Source organism: Anomaloglossus baeobatrachus, chromosome 6 (genome assembly GCF_048569485.1).
Source record: "Anomaloglossus baeobatrachus isolate aAnoBae1 chromosome 6, aAnoBae1.hap1, whole genome shotgun sequence".
NCBI classification, from domain to species: domain Eukaryota; kingdom Metazoa; phylum Chordata; class Amphibia; order Anura; family Aromobatidae; genus Anomaloglossus; species Anomaloglossus baeobatrachus.
This window is the reverse complement of record NC_134358.1, coordinates 90624493-90639586: the sequence shown is the minus strand read 5'-3', so window position 1 is coordinate 90639586 and position 15094 is coordinate 90624493. Positions and strand designations below refer to the sequence as shown.

Genomic DNA, 15094 nt, shown 5'->3' with positions numbered 1-15094 from the left:
GGGGTGTTTGCTGAAGACCCGCTCGTACTCCTGTACCACCCGGTAAACCCCATGCTTTTGGTGTGAGGGGGTGGAGTCGGTGCCCACATGTAATTTTTGGCACCAGTCTTCCAGCTGCCCCTTGGAGCCATTGTCTTCTGCCTGGTTGGACGGGATCAAGGGTTCCACTGCTTTGATGGTATTGTTACTGACAGTGTACAGTTTTGCTACAGTGGCGTACCGGGGCAATTTGGCTTCCTCCTCCCCACAATTCAGGACACGGACGGGCACTCTCCCCTTGCGGACGTCTGCTACCCCTCTGGCTATTAGGACTCCAGGCCTACTGTCTGAATACACCGGTTCTACCAAGGCATGGTAATCCTGACCCTTGAGGCCTATTGCTGCCCGACACCATATCAACATTTCACTTCTTGGGGGTATTGCAATGGGGAGGGGGTCACTTACCCTCACACTGCCAATTTCTCCTCCGGCCAGCTCTACCTGCTGCCTCCTCATCAGGGCTCTGATCTCCCTCTGTAGGGCACGCTGCTGCCCGGAGCTGGCAGTTTCAGACGCCTGTTGTAACAAAATTATCACTTCGGCAATACAATTTTCTATCACATTTGTACCAATGGTTAGCAGTGGGTCAGATTCTTTGCGATCAATATCTACAATTATCATCCCCTGACATGGCAATTCTACCCGCCCCACTTTAATGGTTACTTCTTTATACCCAATTTGAGGTAAAGGCTGACCATTACTGGCCACAATTGTTAAATCATCATCTGGGCCATGGTCAATGTCTGAATCAGCCCAATATCTTTTGTACAGTTTATAAGGGATGGTTGTTACCTGGGACCCCGTATCCAGGAGGGCATTCAAAGGGATCCCATCTAGCACAATAGGAAGGACCGGGCGTCCTCCCACATACTTGCTGCGCCTGGGGGTTGAGCCGGGCTTCCTTACACCTGGGGGTTGGCTCCTGGCCCCAGGCTCGGCCCATTTAAAGGACAGTGTCTTGCAATATGGCCCGCCTGACTGCAGCGGCGGCAGATCGGTTGTCCCGTTGAATCATACCGGTCTGTATCTTTTCATCGGGTCGGCGGAATCCTCCTCTGTCGCATCCATGGGACGTCATCTGGGCTGGAGGCCAACTCGATTCTTGCAGGCGATGGGGTCACTTGTAGAGACTGCACAGTCTTGGCAAGGGCAGCTACAGTCTTGGTCAGCTCCTGGACCTGCTGTCTGAGCTCTGCAGTGGGTTCCTTATCCAGGGACTGCGCCTCAGCCCCTGCAGCGGCTCGTGTTGCAGGCACCACCCCTGGGTACGTGATAGCAAGAGGCCGGAGGGGTACTGTGTCATTCGGTGTAGATTCTCTCAGTATTTGGATGGCCTGGTCCTTAAACTTTGCAAAGTCCAGAGCAGGGTTCTGCAGGACCATGATACGCAGCTGGGTCCTGTGGGCATCTGACAGGAGCCCCTCTATGAACTGCTCAGTTAGGAGTTTGTCTTCTTCACTTACACTCTCTGGGTCCACCTGTTTAACTGCTTTCAGGGCCTCCTGCAAGTTTAAGGCATAGTCCCTTATGCTGTCTGTGGCCCGTTGTTTGCACCCAAAGAATCTCATCTTTATTTCTGCTGCGGTGCGGGTGTCAAAATTTTGCACACTCACACGTCTGGACCCCGAGAGCGTCATAGGCTATGTTGTGAGGCGAAATTTTAACCCCGTGCGTTCCAATTTACCAATCAATTTTGCCCCTATCTACATAATGGGCAAAAAGTGAAACGAAAAGTGTATAAGCACCATCGCATTTACAATCACGAAATTTACACAGACACCTCATGTGACCCAGGGAACGTCGTAGACTGTTTTGACAGGAAAATGTGAATGTGAAATGCTTCTATTAGCTTAGTTTTTGCCTTTTAATAATTACATTTCTATCTATTTGTTTTGTGGTTTTTGTGTGCAGAATTTTTGTTAATACATTCTATTTTGTTAACAGCAGTTATTAACCCGGGAGAAGCCGGGTAGTACAGCTAGTATATATATATATATATATAAATAAATATACAGGGTGGTCCAAAAGTGGGTGGACAGTATGTGTAATAGGGTTATCAAATATGGTGTAAAGTGAAACTGACTCAGTTGCCTTTAGCAACCAATCAGATTCCAACTTTCATTTCCAAAGAGTCTGTGAAGAATGAAAAGTGTAATCTGATTGGTTGCTAAGGGCAACTGAGTCAGTTTTACTTTACACCATGTTTGATTGATAACCCTATGACACATACTGTCCACCTACTTTTGGACCACCCTGCATATATATATATATATATATATATATATATATATATATATATATATATATTTTTTTTTTTTTTAAATCAAATCACTTTTCCCAGACTATTAATAAGAGTAAATAATATTAAAATTATCATACTGTATCTGGTATCACTGTGTGCATAATTGTCCGAATAAATGTAATATATTGTAATGTTTGACCCATGCAATAAACATTGATCTCCCTCTAAATTTTTTTGGAGATTTCAGACTATCATATAGGGCCCAAAATGGTACCAATAAAAACTACAGATCGTAAAAAAAAAAGCCCCATACAACTCTATCACTAGCTGTATAAACATGGTATAGGTCTTTGAAGGCAAGGAGGACAAATCTAAAGCAAAGGGGGGCCCAGTAGCACTATTTCACCCAAGGCTCCACATAATCCTGGAGCTGGTCCTACTTGGCCTATCAAAGTATTCTTTAGTTGATGCTTTGAGGCGGCGTGTCGGATACACATACTGCATATTTGTAACATCTTATTCTTTCTCCTTATTTTCAGACTATTTTTCTCAGCACTTGGGAGAATATGAAAGTGTCCTTGCAGCATTGGAGGACCTCAACCTCTCAATATTAAAGGCTATGGACAAAACAAAACAAGTAAGGAACTAATATATAACAATCTACACAGTAAATAATCATATATATTAATAGATTATATATTAGTGTAAGGGAAAGCGCAATAAGGTTTTATATACCGTACTTGGTTTAAGGTGAAACAATGGTGGTAATCTGCTGAAGCGTCCAACAAACTGGACAGTGGAGTGAATATTAATGGATAATTGAGTGAATCTGCGCTGCCAATCAATAAAGGATACAGAATCAGGATTAAGAACGTGGTTTATTGTCTCTGCATTTCCAAATTAATCCACCTCCTTCCTTAAAGTAACCACATGTGGACAAAGTAACTTTACCATTAATAAAATGTTCATTTTTAATACTTTATAGAGAATCCTTTATAGGCATTGACTGCCTGCAGTCTGGAAGCCATGGATGTCACCAAACATTGGGTTTCCTTCTTTTTGATGCTTTGCCAGCCTTTATTGCTGTTGACTTCAGTTGTTGCTCATTTGTAGATATTTCTGGCTTAAAGTTTTGTTTTAAGCATGTGAGAAATACAGCTTAATGGGGTTGAGATCTGGGGATTGACTTGGCCAGATGAAAAAACAGCAATATACACATTTAATTATGCTTATAAGTAAGCATAAAGCAAAATTGAATGTGTATATTGCTCTTTTTTTATATTGCAAATTTTCAAGCAGTGATGGGACTAGCTACATGCCGGCAATTGGTTTACACAAAATAGCGAATCTTGAGAAAGAAGGTCGGTGCTGCTGTTTTTTGCATGATTGCCTTGGCCATTACAGAATATTCCACTTCTTTGCCTTAGAAACATTCTTGTGTTGCTTTCGCAGCATGTATTGGGTCATTGTTCATCTGTACTGTGAAGCACCGTCCAAACAACCTTTCTGCATTGGGTTGAATCTGAGCAGAAAGTATCACCTTGTTGTGACACTAGTGAGGCAGGGTAGTCAAACAGTTCGGGTTCATTTACCAAGAGAGCACGTAGTAAAGGAAAAGTCAAAGGCGTAGTCAGATCACAGTCCTAGGTCAGATTACCAGGAACATAGTGGATCAGAGCAAAGGGGCTAGACAAACAGATGGTCAGAACAAGGTCTAAGGTCAGGCAGCAATAGATCAACAAACAGAGCACAGGAATATAAGGCAAAGCATAACCTATGACTGGCAGTGATCTGGGCCTAACTACTCAGCTAAATAGCTGAGCAATCACAAAAAATTAAGAACACCTGAGGAATCCCAGCATCACCCAGTCAAAGACTGGATGGCTGAGCTGTCAATCACATAACTACAGATCATCATGCCCCAGCACTAGATTGGACGACTGATCTGTCACTCAAACTGACAGCTCAGCATGGCCCTGACTGCATAGTGCAGCAAAACAGTCACTCACAAAGCGGAGGAGTCATAACACTTTTACACTTCAGAATTCATCCGGCCTCTTCTGTCTTCAGTCACATCATCAGTAAACACTGGTGACCGGGGGCTATTGGAAGCCCTGCATGGTCGGCCATCACATTGCCTTGCTGCTCGCACTGGGGGTAACAACAGCATGATCAGATGTAGTGTTTACCAAACAAAAAAAATGGAAAAACCCTGCCCACCCTCCCTCAGAAGTGATCTGTTTATGGCTGTCTCCATGTGGATGGAGATCTGAACTGCCCAATTAGTGACTTCCATTGGGGTTCAGGTCAAGTCTGAGTCCCAAACCAAACTTTTTCTAAAATGACGGAAGGTCCAGAACAAGTCTCCACAAAATCCGTCTTTATTTAGAAATTTTTAAAATAGGGCTTTCATTCCATAAAAACAGGAAAAAGCAATAATAGGAGGAAAATCCTTCACCCACAAACAAACGCGTTTCGGTTTTTCAAATCCTTATTCACAGTTGCTTTCCATTGCACGGTTCCATGATGGATGGGTGAGCTGGACTTTTTATCTACCTTACTTCAGACTTTATCTAAGGTCGGGGTGAATCCGCCAAACCGAACTTCCATGGGTCTGCTCATCTCTATTCACAACTTCACCACACTGAATTTTTTCCCATTTTTCTGCACATAATCTACTTAAAATGGATCGTGTAAAACAGGTTGTCCAGATTTGGTACAAAAGTCTACAGTCACTCTGTGACTACAACCTTGTGAATCCTCACAGTGCACCCTATGCGCACTGTCAGGATTCTACAGTGCTGAGCACGCTGGTGCATGCTATATGAGTGCTTTCAACTCATTATGTGTCTTTGCTCAATCCACTATATGTATTGAGCAAAGCAACACACTTCTATTGGAATGTGGCTGGGAGTTTGCATAGCGCATACTTGCGGTCACATGAATGCTCGTTTTGGTTGCCAGCACCGGAGAGTCCTGATAGAGTGCACTGTGCGCACTGTGAGGATTCACAAGTCTGCAGTCACATAGAGTGACTGCACACTTTCATGCCAAAAATGGACAACCCCCTTAAGCTAAACGACATCTCATTCCACCAAAACAAGCTCTCGTATGGCTACATCGACAGAAAAATAAAAAAGTTATGGCTCTTGGAGAGAAAAAAGGGAAAATGCAAAACCAGAAATTGGCTGCATTCTCAAAGGATTAATATAATGGCATTGACGAGTCCACCCTGTCAGGCCTGTCTACGAAGAGTCAATTAAATACCATCTTTATATCTTAACATAGAATTGTCAAGTTTTATCTGCCATCTCCTGACATCAGTATATAAAGCAAAACCAAGTATGAACGCTTCACACTGTGCAAACTAAGAATGTCATTGAGAAGTGTTAAGTCAGTGGTTTCTACCTTTTGCAGCAAAGCTTGTTTTGTTCTCCCATTCAATCCTTCATTGTCTACAGAGAATTGCAAAGTATTCATTTAAATGTATTCAATTTCCCCCCTAAAAATAACTCATCTTGGAGTAGTCTTATAATTACAAAGTAGGAAACAGTTCTGCAAAGTAAATCAGACGTTAATTATAGAGGAGCCTCTACAGAGCTGATAACCTGATACCGCAAATATCCTGCCGGCTCCGAGGAAGATAATAAAACTGCTTATAGTAAAAAAGAAAATAGCAACAATCATGTTGTACTTGACCCATCCATCAGATTTAGTCTTCCTTATGGTTTGCATGTTTGTTACATAGATTCAGTGATACGTTATAAAGACAAACACAACCTAAGGTAACAAAGGTTGCACTCCTTTGTTAAAGGGAAGCTGTCACCAGATTTTAGAGGTATAAACCAAAACTAGTTCCTTAATCAGTGCTTGTGCTGCATTCTATAAAGGTGCATTTTATCCCCTGACTCCCCCTGTACACCCCTCAAATACCTTTTGAAAATCTCCTATGCTGTATGTAAATCTTTGGGTCCGGGCCGATGGGTATCCTTGGTTGCGGCTCCTGTCTCTCCTCTCTGCACTGATTGCCGTCCTCTTGTGATGATTGACTTGGATGACGCTTCCTGCGCCATCCACATCGCCGGGCAAAACCTCGTGCCTGCGTACAGAAATTCCGGCTCGTGCAGGTGCACTTTGCTCTGCTGACTACATAGGTGCGCATGCGCAAACTGGTGAGGTCTCTGCGCAGGTGCAAGCTTTAGCCCAGGTATGTGAAAGACACAGGAGACATCAGGGGATAAAATGCATTATGGAATGCAGCACAGGCACTGCTTAAGGTGCTAATTTTGGTTTATACCTCAAAAATCTGGTGACAGGTTCCCTTTAATTTATGTTGCTTTCCAAGAAAAAAATCAAAAGGGGATTTTCATCTCTGACAGTGTGACAGTTTATTCACTGAAAGTGATGGGGGCTACTCACTTGGCTTGTGAAGCGAGGTAGCACGGAGGAAACAATTGCATTAAAAAATCAAACAGTTTATTTACCCATACATACATCACATTTCACAACAACAGACAGATTTCAGGGCCTCAACATTCGCAATTCACCCGCAAAGGTTCAAATACACTTCACTAGCAAAATCCCACTGACCCCGGCCAGTATATATAAACACGGATATCAGTCCGTTACCGTCGTGGTATGCCCACACAGGTTCGATACACTACTCAACCATCCCACTGAACCCGGACAGTATACATAAACACGGATTACAGTACGTTACAATCGCGGTATGCCCGCACAGGTTACTTTTCAGGACGTTTGGCAGCCCCCACACATACTGACTTTTGTCAGTACAGAGCACATCTCCCAGAGGTTCCTTCTAACAGACTGTCATGTGCCAAACAAACAGTCTCATTAAAATACACTGTGTGCAGAATTATTACGCAAGTTGTATTTTAGAAGATTTTTTTTATTATTGATCAACAACTATGTTCTCAATCAAGCCAAAAGACTCATAAATATCAAAGCTTAATATGTTTGGAAGTTGGTGTGGGTTTTTTTTAGATTTGGCTATCTTAGGATGATATCTGTTTGTGCAGGTAACTATTACTGTGCAGAATTATTAGGCAACTTAATAAAAACCAAATATATTCCCATCTTACTTGTTTATTTTCACCAGATAAACCAATATAACTGCACAAAATTTAGAAATAAATATTTCTGACATGCAAAAACAAAACCCCAAAAAATTAGTGACCAATATACAGTCATGGCCAAAAGATTTGAGAATGCTACAAATATTAATTTTTACAAAGTCTACTGCTTACGTTTTTCTATGGCAATTTGCATATACTCCAGAATGTCATAAAGAGTGATCAGCTTAACAGCAATTACATGCAAAGTCAATATTGGCTAAGAAAATGAACTTTAACCCCCAAAACACATTTCAACATCATTGCATTCCTGCCTTAAAAGGAGCAGCTAACATTGTTTTAGTGATTGTTCCATTAACACAGGTGTGGGTGTTGATGAGGACAGGGCTGGAGATCAATCAGTCATGATTAAGTAAGAATGACACCACTGGACACTTTAAAAGGAGGCTGGTGCTTGGTATCATTGTTTCTCTTCAGTTAACCATGGTTATCTCTAAAGAAACACGTGCAGCCATCATTGCTCTGCACAAAAATGGCCTAACAGGGAAGAATATCGCAGCTACAAAGATTGCACCTCAGTCAACAATCTATCGCATCATCAAGAACTTCAAGGAGAGAGCTTCCATTGTTGCCAAAAGGGCTCCAGGGCACCCAAGTAGGACCAGAAAACGCCAGGACCGTATCTTAAAACTGTTTCAGCTGTGGGATCGGACTACCAGCAGTGCCGAGCTAGCTCAGCAATGGCAGCAGGCTGGTGTGAGTTCTTCTGCACGCACTGTGAGGCGGAGACTGCTTGTGCAAGGCCTGGTTTCAAGGAGGGCAGCAAAGAAGCCACTTCTCTCCAGAAAAAACATCAGGGACCGACTGATATTCTGCAAAAGGTACAGGGAGTGGACTGCTGAGGACTGGGGTAAAGTCATTTTCTCAGATGAATCCCCTTTTCGATTGTTTGGGACATCTGGAAAACAGCTTATTAGGAGAAGAAGAGGTGAGCGCTACCACCAGTCTTGTCTCATGCCAACTGTTAAGCATCCTGAAACGATTCATGTGTGGGGTTGCTTCTCAGCCAAGGGAATTGGCTCACTCACAGTCTTGCCTAAAAACACAGCCATGAATAAAGAATGGTACCAGAATGTCCTCCAAGAGCAACTTCTCCCAACTGTCCAAGAGCAGTTTGGCGCCCAACAATGCCTTTTCCAGCATGATGGAGCACCTTGCCATAAAGCAAAGGTGATCACTAAATGGCTCATGGAACAAAACATAGAGATTTTGGGTCCATGGCCTGGAAACTCCCCAGATCTTAATCCCATTGAGAACTTGTGGGCAATCATCAAGAGACGGGTGGACAAACAAAAACCAACAAATTCTGGCAAAATGCAAGCATTGCTTATGCAAGAATGGACAGCTATCAGTCAGGATTTGGTCCAGAAGTTGATTGAGAGCATGCCAGGGAGAATTTCAGAGGTCCTGAAGAAGAAGGGTCAACACTGCAAATATTAACTCATTCTAACTGTCAATATAACCTTTTGGTACTCATAATATGATTGCAATTATATTTCTATATGTGATGTAAACATCAGACAAACACAATTAAAAACCAGAGGGCAACAGATCATGTGAAAATATAATTTTGGTGTCATTCTCAAAACTTTTGGCCATGACTGTAGACACATTTTTTTATGATGACACTCAACAGCCTACCATCCATAGATTCTGTCAGTTGCTTGATCTGTTTACGATCAACATTGCGTGCAGCAGCCACCACAGCCTCCCAGACACTGTTCCGAGAGGTGTACTGTTTTCCCTCCCTGTACCTCTCACATTTTATGAGGACCAGAGGTTCTCTATGGGGTTCAGATTAGGTGAACAAGGGGGCCATGTCATTATTTTTTCATTGTTTAGACTTTTACTGGCCAGCCACGCTGTGGAGTAGTTGGATGCATGTGATGGAGCATTGTCCTGCATGAAAATCATGTTTTTCTTGAACGATACCAACTTCTTCCTGTACCACTGCTTGATGTTGTCTTCCAGAAACTGGCAGTAGGTCTGGGAGTTGAGCTACGCTCCATCGTCAACCCAAAAAGGTCCCACAAGTTCATCTTTGATGATCCCAGCCCAAACCAGTACCCCACCTCCACCTTGCTGGCGTCTGAGTCGGAGTGGAGCTCTCTGCACTTTACTGATCCAGCCTGTGGCCCCTCCATCTGGCCCATCAAGAGTCACTCTCATTTCATCAGTCCATAAAACCTTTGAAAAATCAGTCTTAAGATATTTCTTGGCCCAGTCTTGACGTTTTATCTTATGTTTCTTGTTCAAAGGTGGTCGTTTTCAGCCTTCCTTACCGTCGCCATGTCACCGAGTATGGCATACCTTGTGCTTTTTGATACTCCAGTAACATTGCAGCTCTGAAATATGGCCCAACTGGTGGCAAATGGCATCTTGGCAGCTTCACGCTTGATTTTCTTAAATTCATGGGCAGTTATTTTGCGTCTTTTTTTCCCAAACGCTTTTTGCGACCCTGTTGGCTATTTGCCATGAAACGCTTGATTGTTCGGTGATCACGCATAAAAAGTTTGGCAATTTCAAGACTGCTGCATCCCTCTGCAAGACATCTCACAATTTTGGACTTTTCAGAGCCCATCAAATCTCTCTTCTGACCCATTTTGCCAAAGGAAAGGAAGTTTCCTAATAATTAAGCACACCTTATATAGGGTCTTGATGTCATTACACCACACCCCTCCTCATTACAGAGATGCACATCACCTGATTTACTTAATTGGTAGTTGGCTCTCAGCCTATACAGCTTGGAGTAGGACAACATGTATAAAAGTATCATGTGATCAAAATACTCATTTGCCTAATAATTCTGCACACAGTGTATATGAAACCCCTATCGGGGCTTACTACCCAGAATTTCTGACAGCACAATATTTGACGGCACTGCTGAATGCTGCAGTTTATCGTTTTGAATGTTCCTGGGCTCCCTGGGATTATTTTTGGGCCCAATACAATTCGGTTTTCCTCAGACTTTGTCCCCCCCCTTCCATTCTTTATCCCTAATTTGTCAGTTTTCTGTCTTTGTTTGTCAATTTTTTGTTTGATATCTATAAGGTTAACTGTTTAAGAGAAAGATGTATTAAGGCCCTGTTGTCATTTAACATCACAAGTCTATAATTCTTGCAATAATATTCAGTTAGTTCAGGAACCACTAGAGTCTAAAGTTTTATGGATAAGCTTCAATGTTTTCTTCTTGTATTGATATACTTTATCGTATACGATTGTATTGGTCTTGTTACTTGATATAATCTGTTGAACTTTATAGAATTCAATAAAAATTACAGTTATAAAATAAAGCATATGAGACACACCCATGGGTGGAGATATGTGGATAGCCAGACCCACCCATCTCTCTAGCTATCCGTAAACCTGGCCCTTGAACTCCTTAACAAAGCTAGTGGCAGGCACTACAAGTGCCAGAGTAGACATTCCAAGTTTACATTCCAGATGACCATCACCGGGATACCTACTAGCCATTCACAATGTAGCTGGTTGCCATCTTACAGTTGCATAAGGAGAGGTAAAAAGTAAGTTCGCTCATCCATCTCATTGTTTAAAAAACAAGTCAATGGGGATGCAGCCAGAAAAACATTTTAGAGGAAGTGGCCACTTCTAGGGACGTGGATAATTAGATGCAATACAAAGATAGGTTGAGTTTGTTGTCTGTCTCATAGAGCGGTTTGTTTATTTCCTAAAGAGGCCACCCTTTTTTATACACCCTTGTTTACATACAGTAAAGGCTACTTTACACACTGCGATATCGGTCCCGATATCGCTAGTGTGGGTACCCGCCCCCATCTGTTGCGCGACACGGGCAAATCGCTGCCCGTGCCGCACAACATCGCCCAGAGCCGTCACACATACTTACCTGTCCGGCGACGTCGCTGTGACGGGCGAACCACCTCCTTTCTAAGGGGGCGGTCCGTGCGGCGTCACAGCGACGCCACTGAAGCGTCACTGAACCGCCACCCAATAGCAGCGGAGGGGCGGAGATGAGCGGGACGTAACATCCCGCCCACCTCCTTCCTTCCGCATAGCAGCCGGGACGCAGGTAAGGAGAGCTTCCTCGTTTCTGCGGTGTCACACGGAGCGATGTGTGCTGCCGCAGGAACGAGGAACAACTTCGTTACTGCTGCAGTAACGATTTTTAAGAATGGACCCCCATGTCGCCGATTAGCGATTTTGCACATTTTTGCAACGATGCAAAATCGCTTATCGGTGTCACACGCAACGGCATCGCTAATACGGCCGGATGTGTGTCACAAATTCCGTGACCCCAACGACTCCGCATTAGCGATGTCGCAGCGTGTAAAGCCCCCTTAAGTCTGACAGTTTGGGAAAGAAGAGGGGCTCTAATGTGACATGGGGGGCAGCAGGAACAGAATGTTGAACTAAGATTTGATAAGGAAGAACGTCATACTGAACTCTTACAAAGGTTCCCGTGTTGCCTATTGCCTGACCTAATTAATGAGGATCAAGTGCATGCTTGAAAAATGACATCAGACACACACAGTCGGATGTTCATTTTTCCTCGATCAGAGGTTTGCCCAAAACAGAGTTTATTTCAACTGAAACATGCCCTTCTATAAACTAGGAAAAGGGGCATGGTCGGTTCTACAGTGGGCATGCCCGGATGTGTCCATTGGTCAGTGGGTTGAACAATGTTTTAGTCCATGGGCTGATTGGTGGGCGTCATCATAGGCAGGTCTATGACATCATTGAGGCAGATCTGTGGTGATGCTGATGGGTGGGTCTATGTTGTCATTGGGCGGATCCATGGTAACGCTGATGGGCAGGTCTATGATGTCATCAGGGGCCATCTTGGATATCTCTGAAGACTGGCTTATGTATAGAGAATCTATTTCATTTGACACACTTCCTACAGTCCTCTGTGTCCAGAGGTTAATTAAGTATTTGATCCAATGGCTCTCCTCAACAATAAAATCTATCCTACGTGAATATTAAACGCCGGCCGGTCATCACCATGACAGACATGGCATTCCATAGACCATCTAGCACACAAATATGTAATTTAAATATTTTGGAAACTGCTTCTGATTGTTGACTTTGTACAGTATTAATACATTGAGACAGTGATTTGTTACTAGACCGGTTATTAACACTTATGTTGTTCAGCTTTTGTGTGTGTCTGTTTTTCTTATTTTGTGCTCAGTTCCCTTATTTTTGAGTCAAGTATTTGTTATAAAAAGAAAAGCACAAAAGCACAATAACCCCAAGGTGTCTGTGTGATAGAAGCGGTGTTCAATGAAATGACAATGAACGTAACAAGGCTAGCTGTTTATCTCGGGGGGTGGGAGTCAGTTCCTCAAAGTAAGAATAAAAATGTTAAAGAAAGCCATACAAAGCTTGGGAGGAAATAAAAGGTGCTGCCTGCTGATCCAGAGAAGAAAGGAGAACCTGCAGAAGCTATAGATTTCCCGATTGTAAATTGTTCTGTACAGGTCGATTTTAAGACACAGAATTAACTTAAAGAGATTTTCACCCAAAAGGAGACCTGTAACCGCAGTGTAGGTGACTACGTCATTATAGTATATACTAGAAGGTGGCCCGATTCTACGCATCGGGTATTCTAGAATTTACGTATTGTGTAGTTCATGTATGATTTTTGTTATATATATATATATAGAGAGAGAGATGTTGTTGTCTGTAGTTACCAAGTGTTTGTGTAGGCGCTGTACATGTTCTGGGTGTTGTCTGGGTGTGACGGGGGGTGAGAGCGGTCTTGTATGTGTGTTGCGTGTGTTGCGTTGTTTGTGGAGCGCTGTGTGTCTGTAGCGTTGTGTGTGTGTTGCGCGGTTTGTGTGTGTGTGGTGTGTTTTGGGGGAGGTATGTTTTGTGCAATGTGTGTGTTGTGCGGTATGTGCGTATATTTGTGTGTGCCGCGGTGTTTGTGTGTTGGGTGTTGTGTGTGTGCAGCGTTGTCTGTGTGTGTGGGTGTCTGTGTAGGGCAGTTGTTTGTGGTTCCCAGTGTGTGTGTGTGTGTGTGTGGTGTGTTGTGCAGTGCGCGCGCGCGTGTGTGTGTGTGTGTGTGTGTGTGTGTGCATCAGCCTCTCTTCTCTCAGCCTACCTCTCCCAGCCTCCCTCCTCCCAGCCTCCCTCAGCATCAGCCTCCCTCTCCCAGCCTCCCCAGCATCAGCCTCCGCCAGCATCAGCCTCTCTCCTTCCAGCCTCCTCCAGCATCAGCCTCCCTCTCCTAGCCTTCCCCAGGATCAGCCTCTCTCCTCCCAGCCTCCATCCTCCCAGCCTTCCCCAGCATCAGCTTTCCCCTCCCAGCCTCCCTCAGCATCAGCCTTCCCCAGCATCAGCCTCTCTCCTCCCAGCCTCAGCCTCTCTCCTTCCAGCCTCCCCCAGCATCAGCCTCTCTCCTTCCAGCTTCCCTCAGCATCAGCCTCCCCTTCCCAGCCTTCCCCAGGATCAGCCTCTCTCCTCCCAGCCTCCTTCCTCCCAGCCTCCTTCCTCCCAGCCTCCCTCAGCATCAGCCTTCTGCTCCCAGTCTCCCCCAGCATCAGCCTCCCCATGCATCAGCCTCCACCAGCATCAGCCTCTCTCCTTCCAGCCTCTCTCTCCTTCCAGCCTCCCCCAGCATCAGCCTCCCCTTCCCAGCCTTCCCCAGGATCAGCCTCTCTCCTCCCAGCCTCCTTCCTCCCAGCCTCCCTCTCCCAGCCTCTCTCAGCATCAGCCTTCCGCTCCCAGTCTCCCCCAGCATCAGCCTCCCCAAGCATCAGCCTCCACCAGCATCAGCCTCTCTCCTTCCAGCCTCCCCCAGCATCAGCCTCTCTCCTTCCAGCCTCCCTCAGCATCAGCCTCCCGTTCCCAGCCTTCCCCAGGATCAGCCTCTCTCCTCCCAGCCTCCTTCCTCCCAGCCTCCCTCAGCATCAGCCTTCCCCTCCCAGTCTCCCCCAGCATCAGCCTCCCCAAGCATCAGCCTCCACCAGCATTAGCCTCTCTCCTTCCAGCCTCCCCCAGCATCAGCCTCCCCAAGCATCAGCCTCCACCAGCATCAGCCTCCCTCGTCCCAGCCTCCCCCTCCCAGCCTCCCCCAGCATCAGCCTCTCTCCTCCCAGCCTTCCCCATGATCAGCCTCTCTGCTCCCAGCCTCCTCCAGCACGCCGTGCTCCTCTGCCGACACTCACACACCCGATCGCATCCACTCACACACACCCGATCGCATCCACTCACACACACCCGATCGCATCCATTCACACACACCCGATCGCATCCACTCACACACACCCGATCGCATCCACTCACACACACCCGATCGCATCCACTCACACACACCCGATCGCATACACTCACACACACAGACACTGACGATATCGCACATACGCGCTTATACTCACAACATCCGGGGATATCACATGCTTCTGGCCATGTGATCCTCCGGCAGGTCCTGGAAGATCACAACAGCACAGTATCGCCGCCGAGAAGCAAGCGATATCCCAGGATGTTGTGAGTATGTGGATGCGATGTGATGTGTGTGTGTGAGTGAGTGTGATCTGATTTGTGTGTGTGTATGTGTGTGCTGTTATGTGTGTGCTGTTATGTGTCTGTATTTTCCGCAGCTGCAGGACCTTGATGTGTGGATGCGATGTGATGTGTGTGTGAGGTGTGTATGAGAGTGAGTGTGAGCCGGTGTACA

General features: G+C 45.1%; 1 protein-coding gene across 1 annotated transcript in view; it reads left to right on the top strand.

The window, feature by feature from the left end:
* Window positions 1-15094, top strand: part of NECAB1 (N-terminal EF-hand calcium binding protein 1) — a 355641-nt gene that overhangs the window by 203072 nt on the left and 137475 nt on the right. Inside the window, exon 5 of the mRNA XM_075353101.1 lies at window positions 2821-2918. Coding sequence (XP_075209216.1) covers window positions 2821-2918 — 98 coding nt within the window. The remainder of the gene's footprint in view (window positions 1-2820; window positions 2919-15094) is intronic.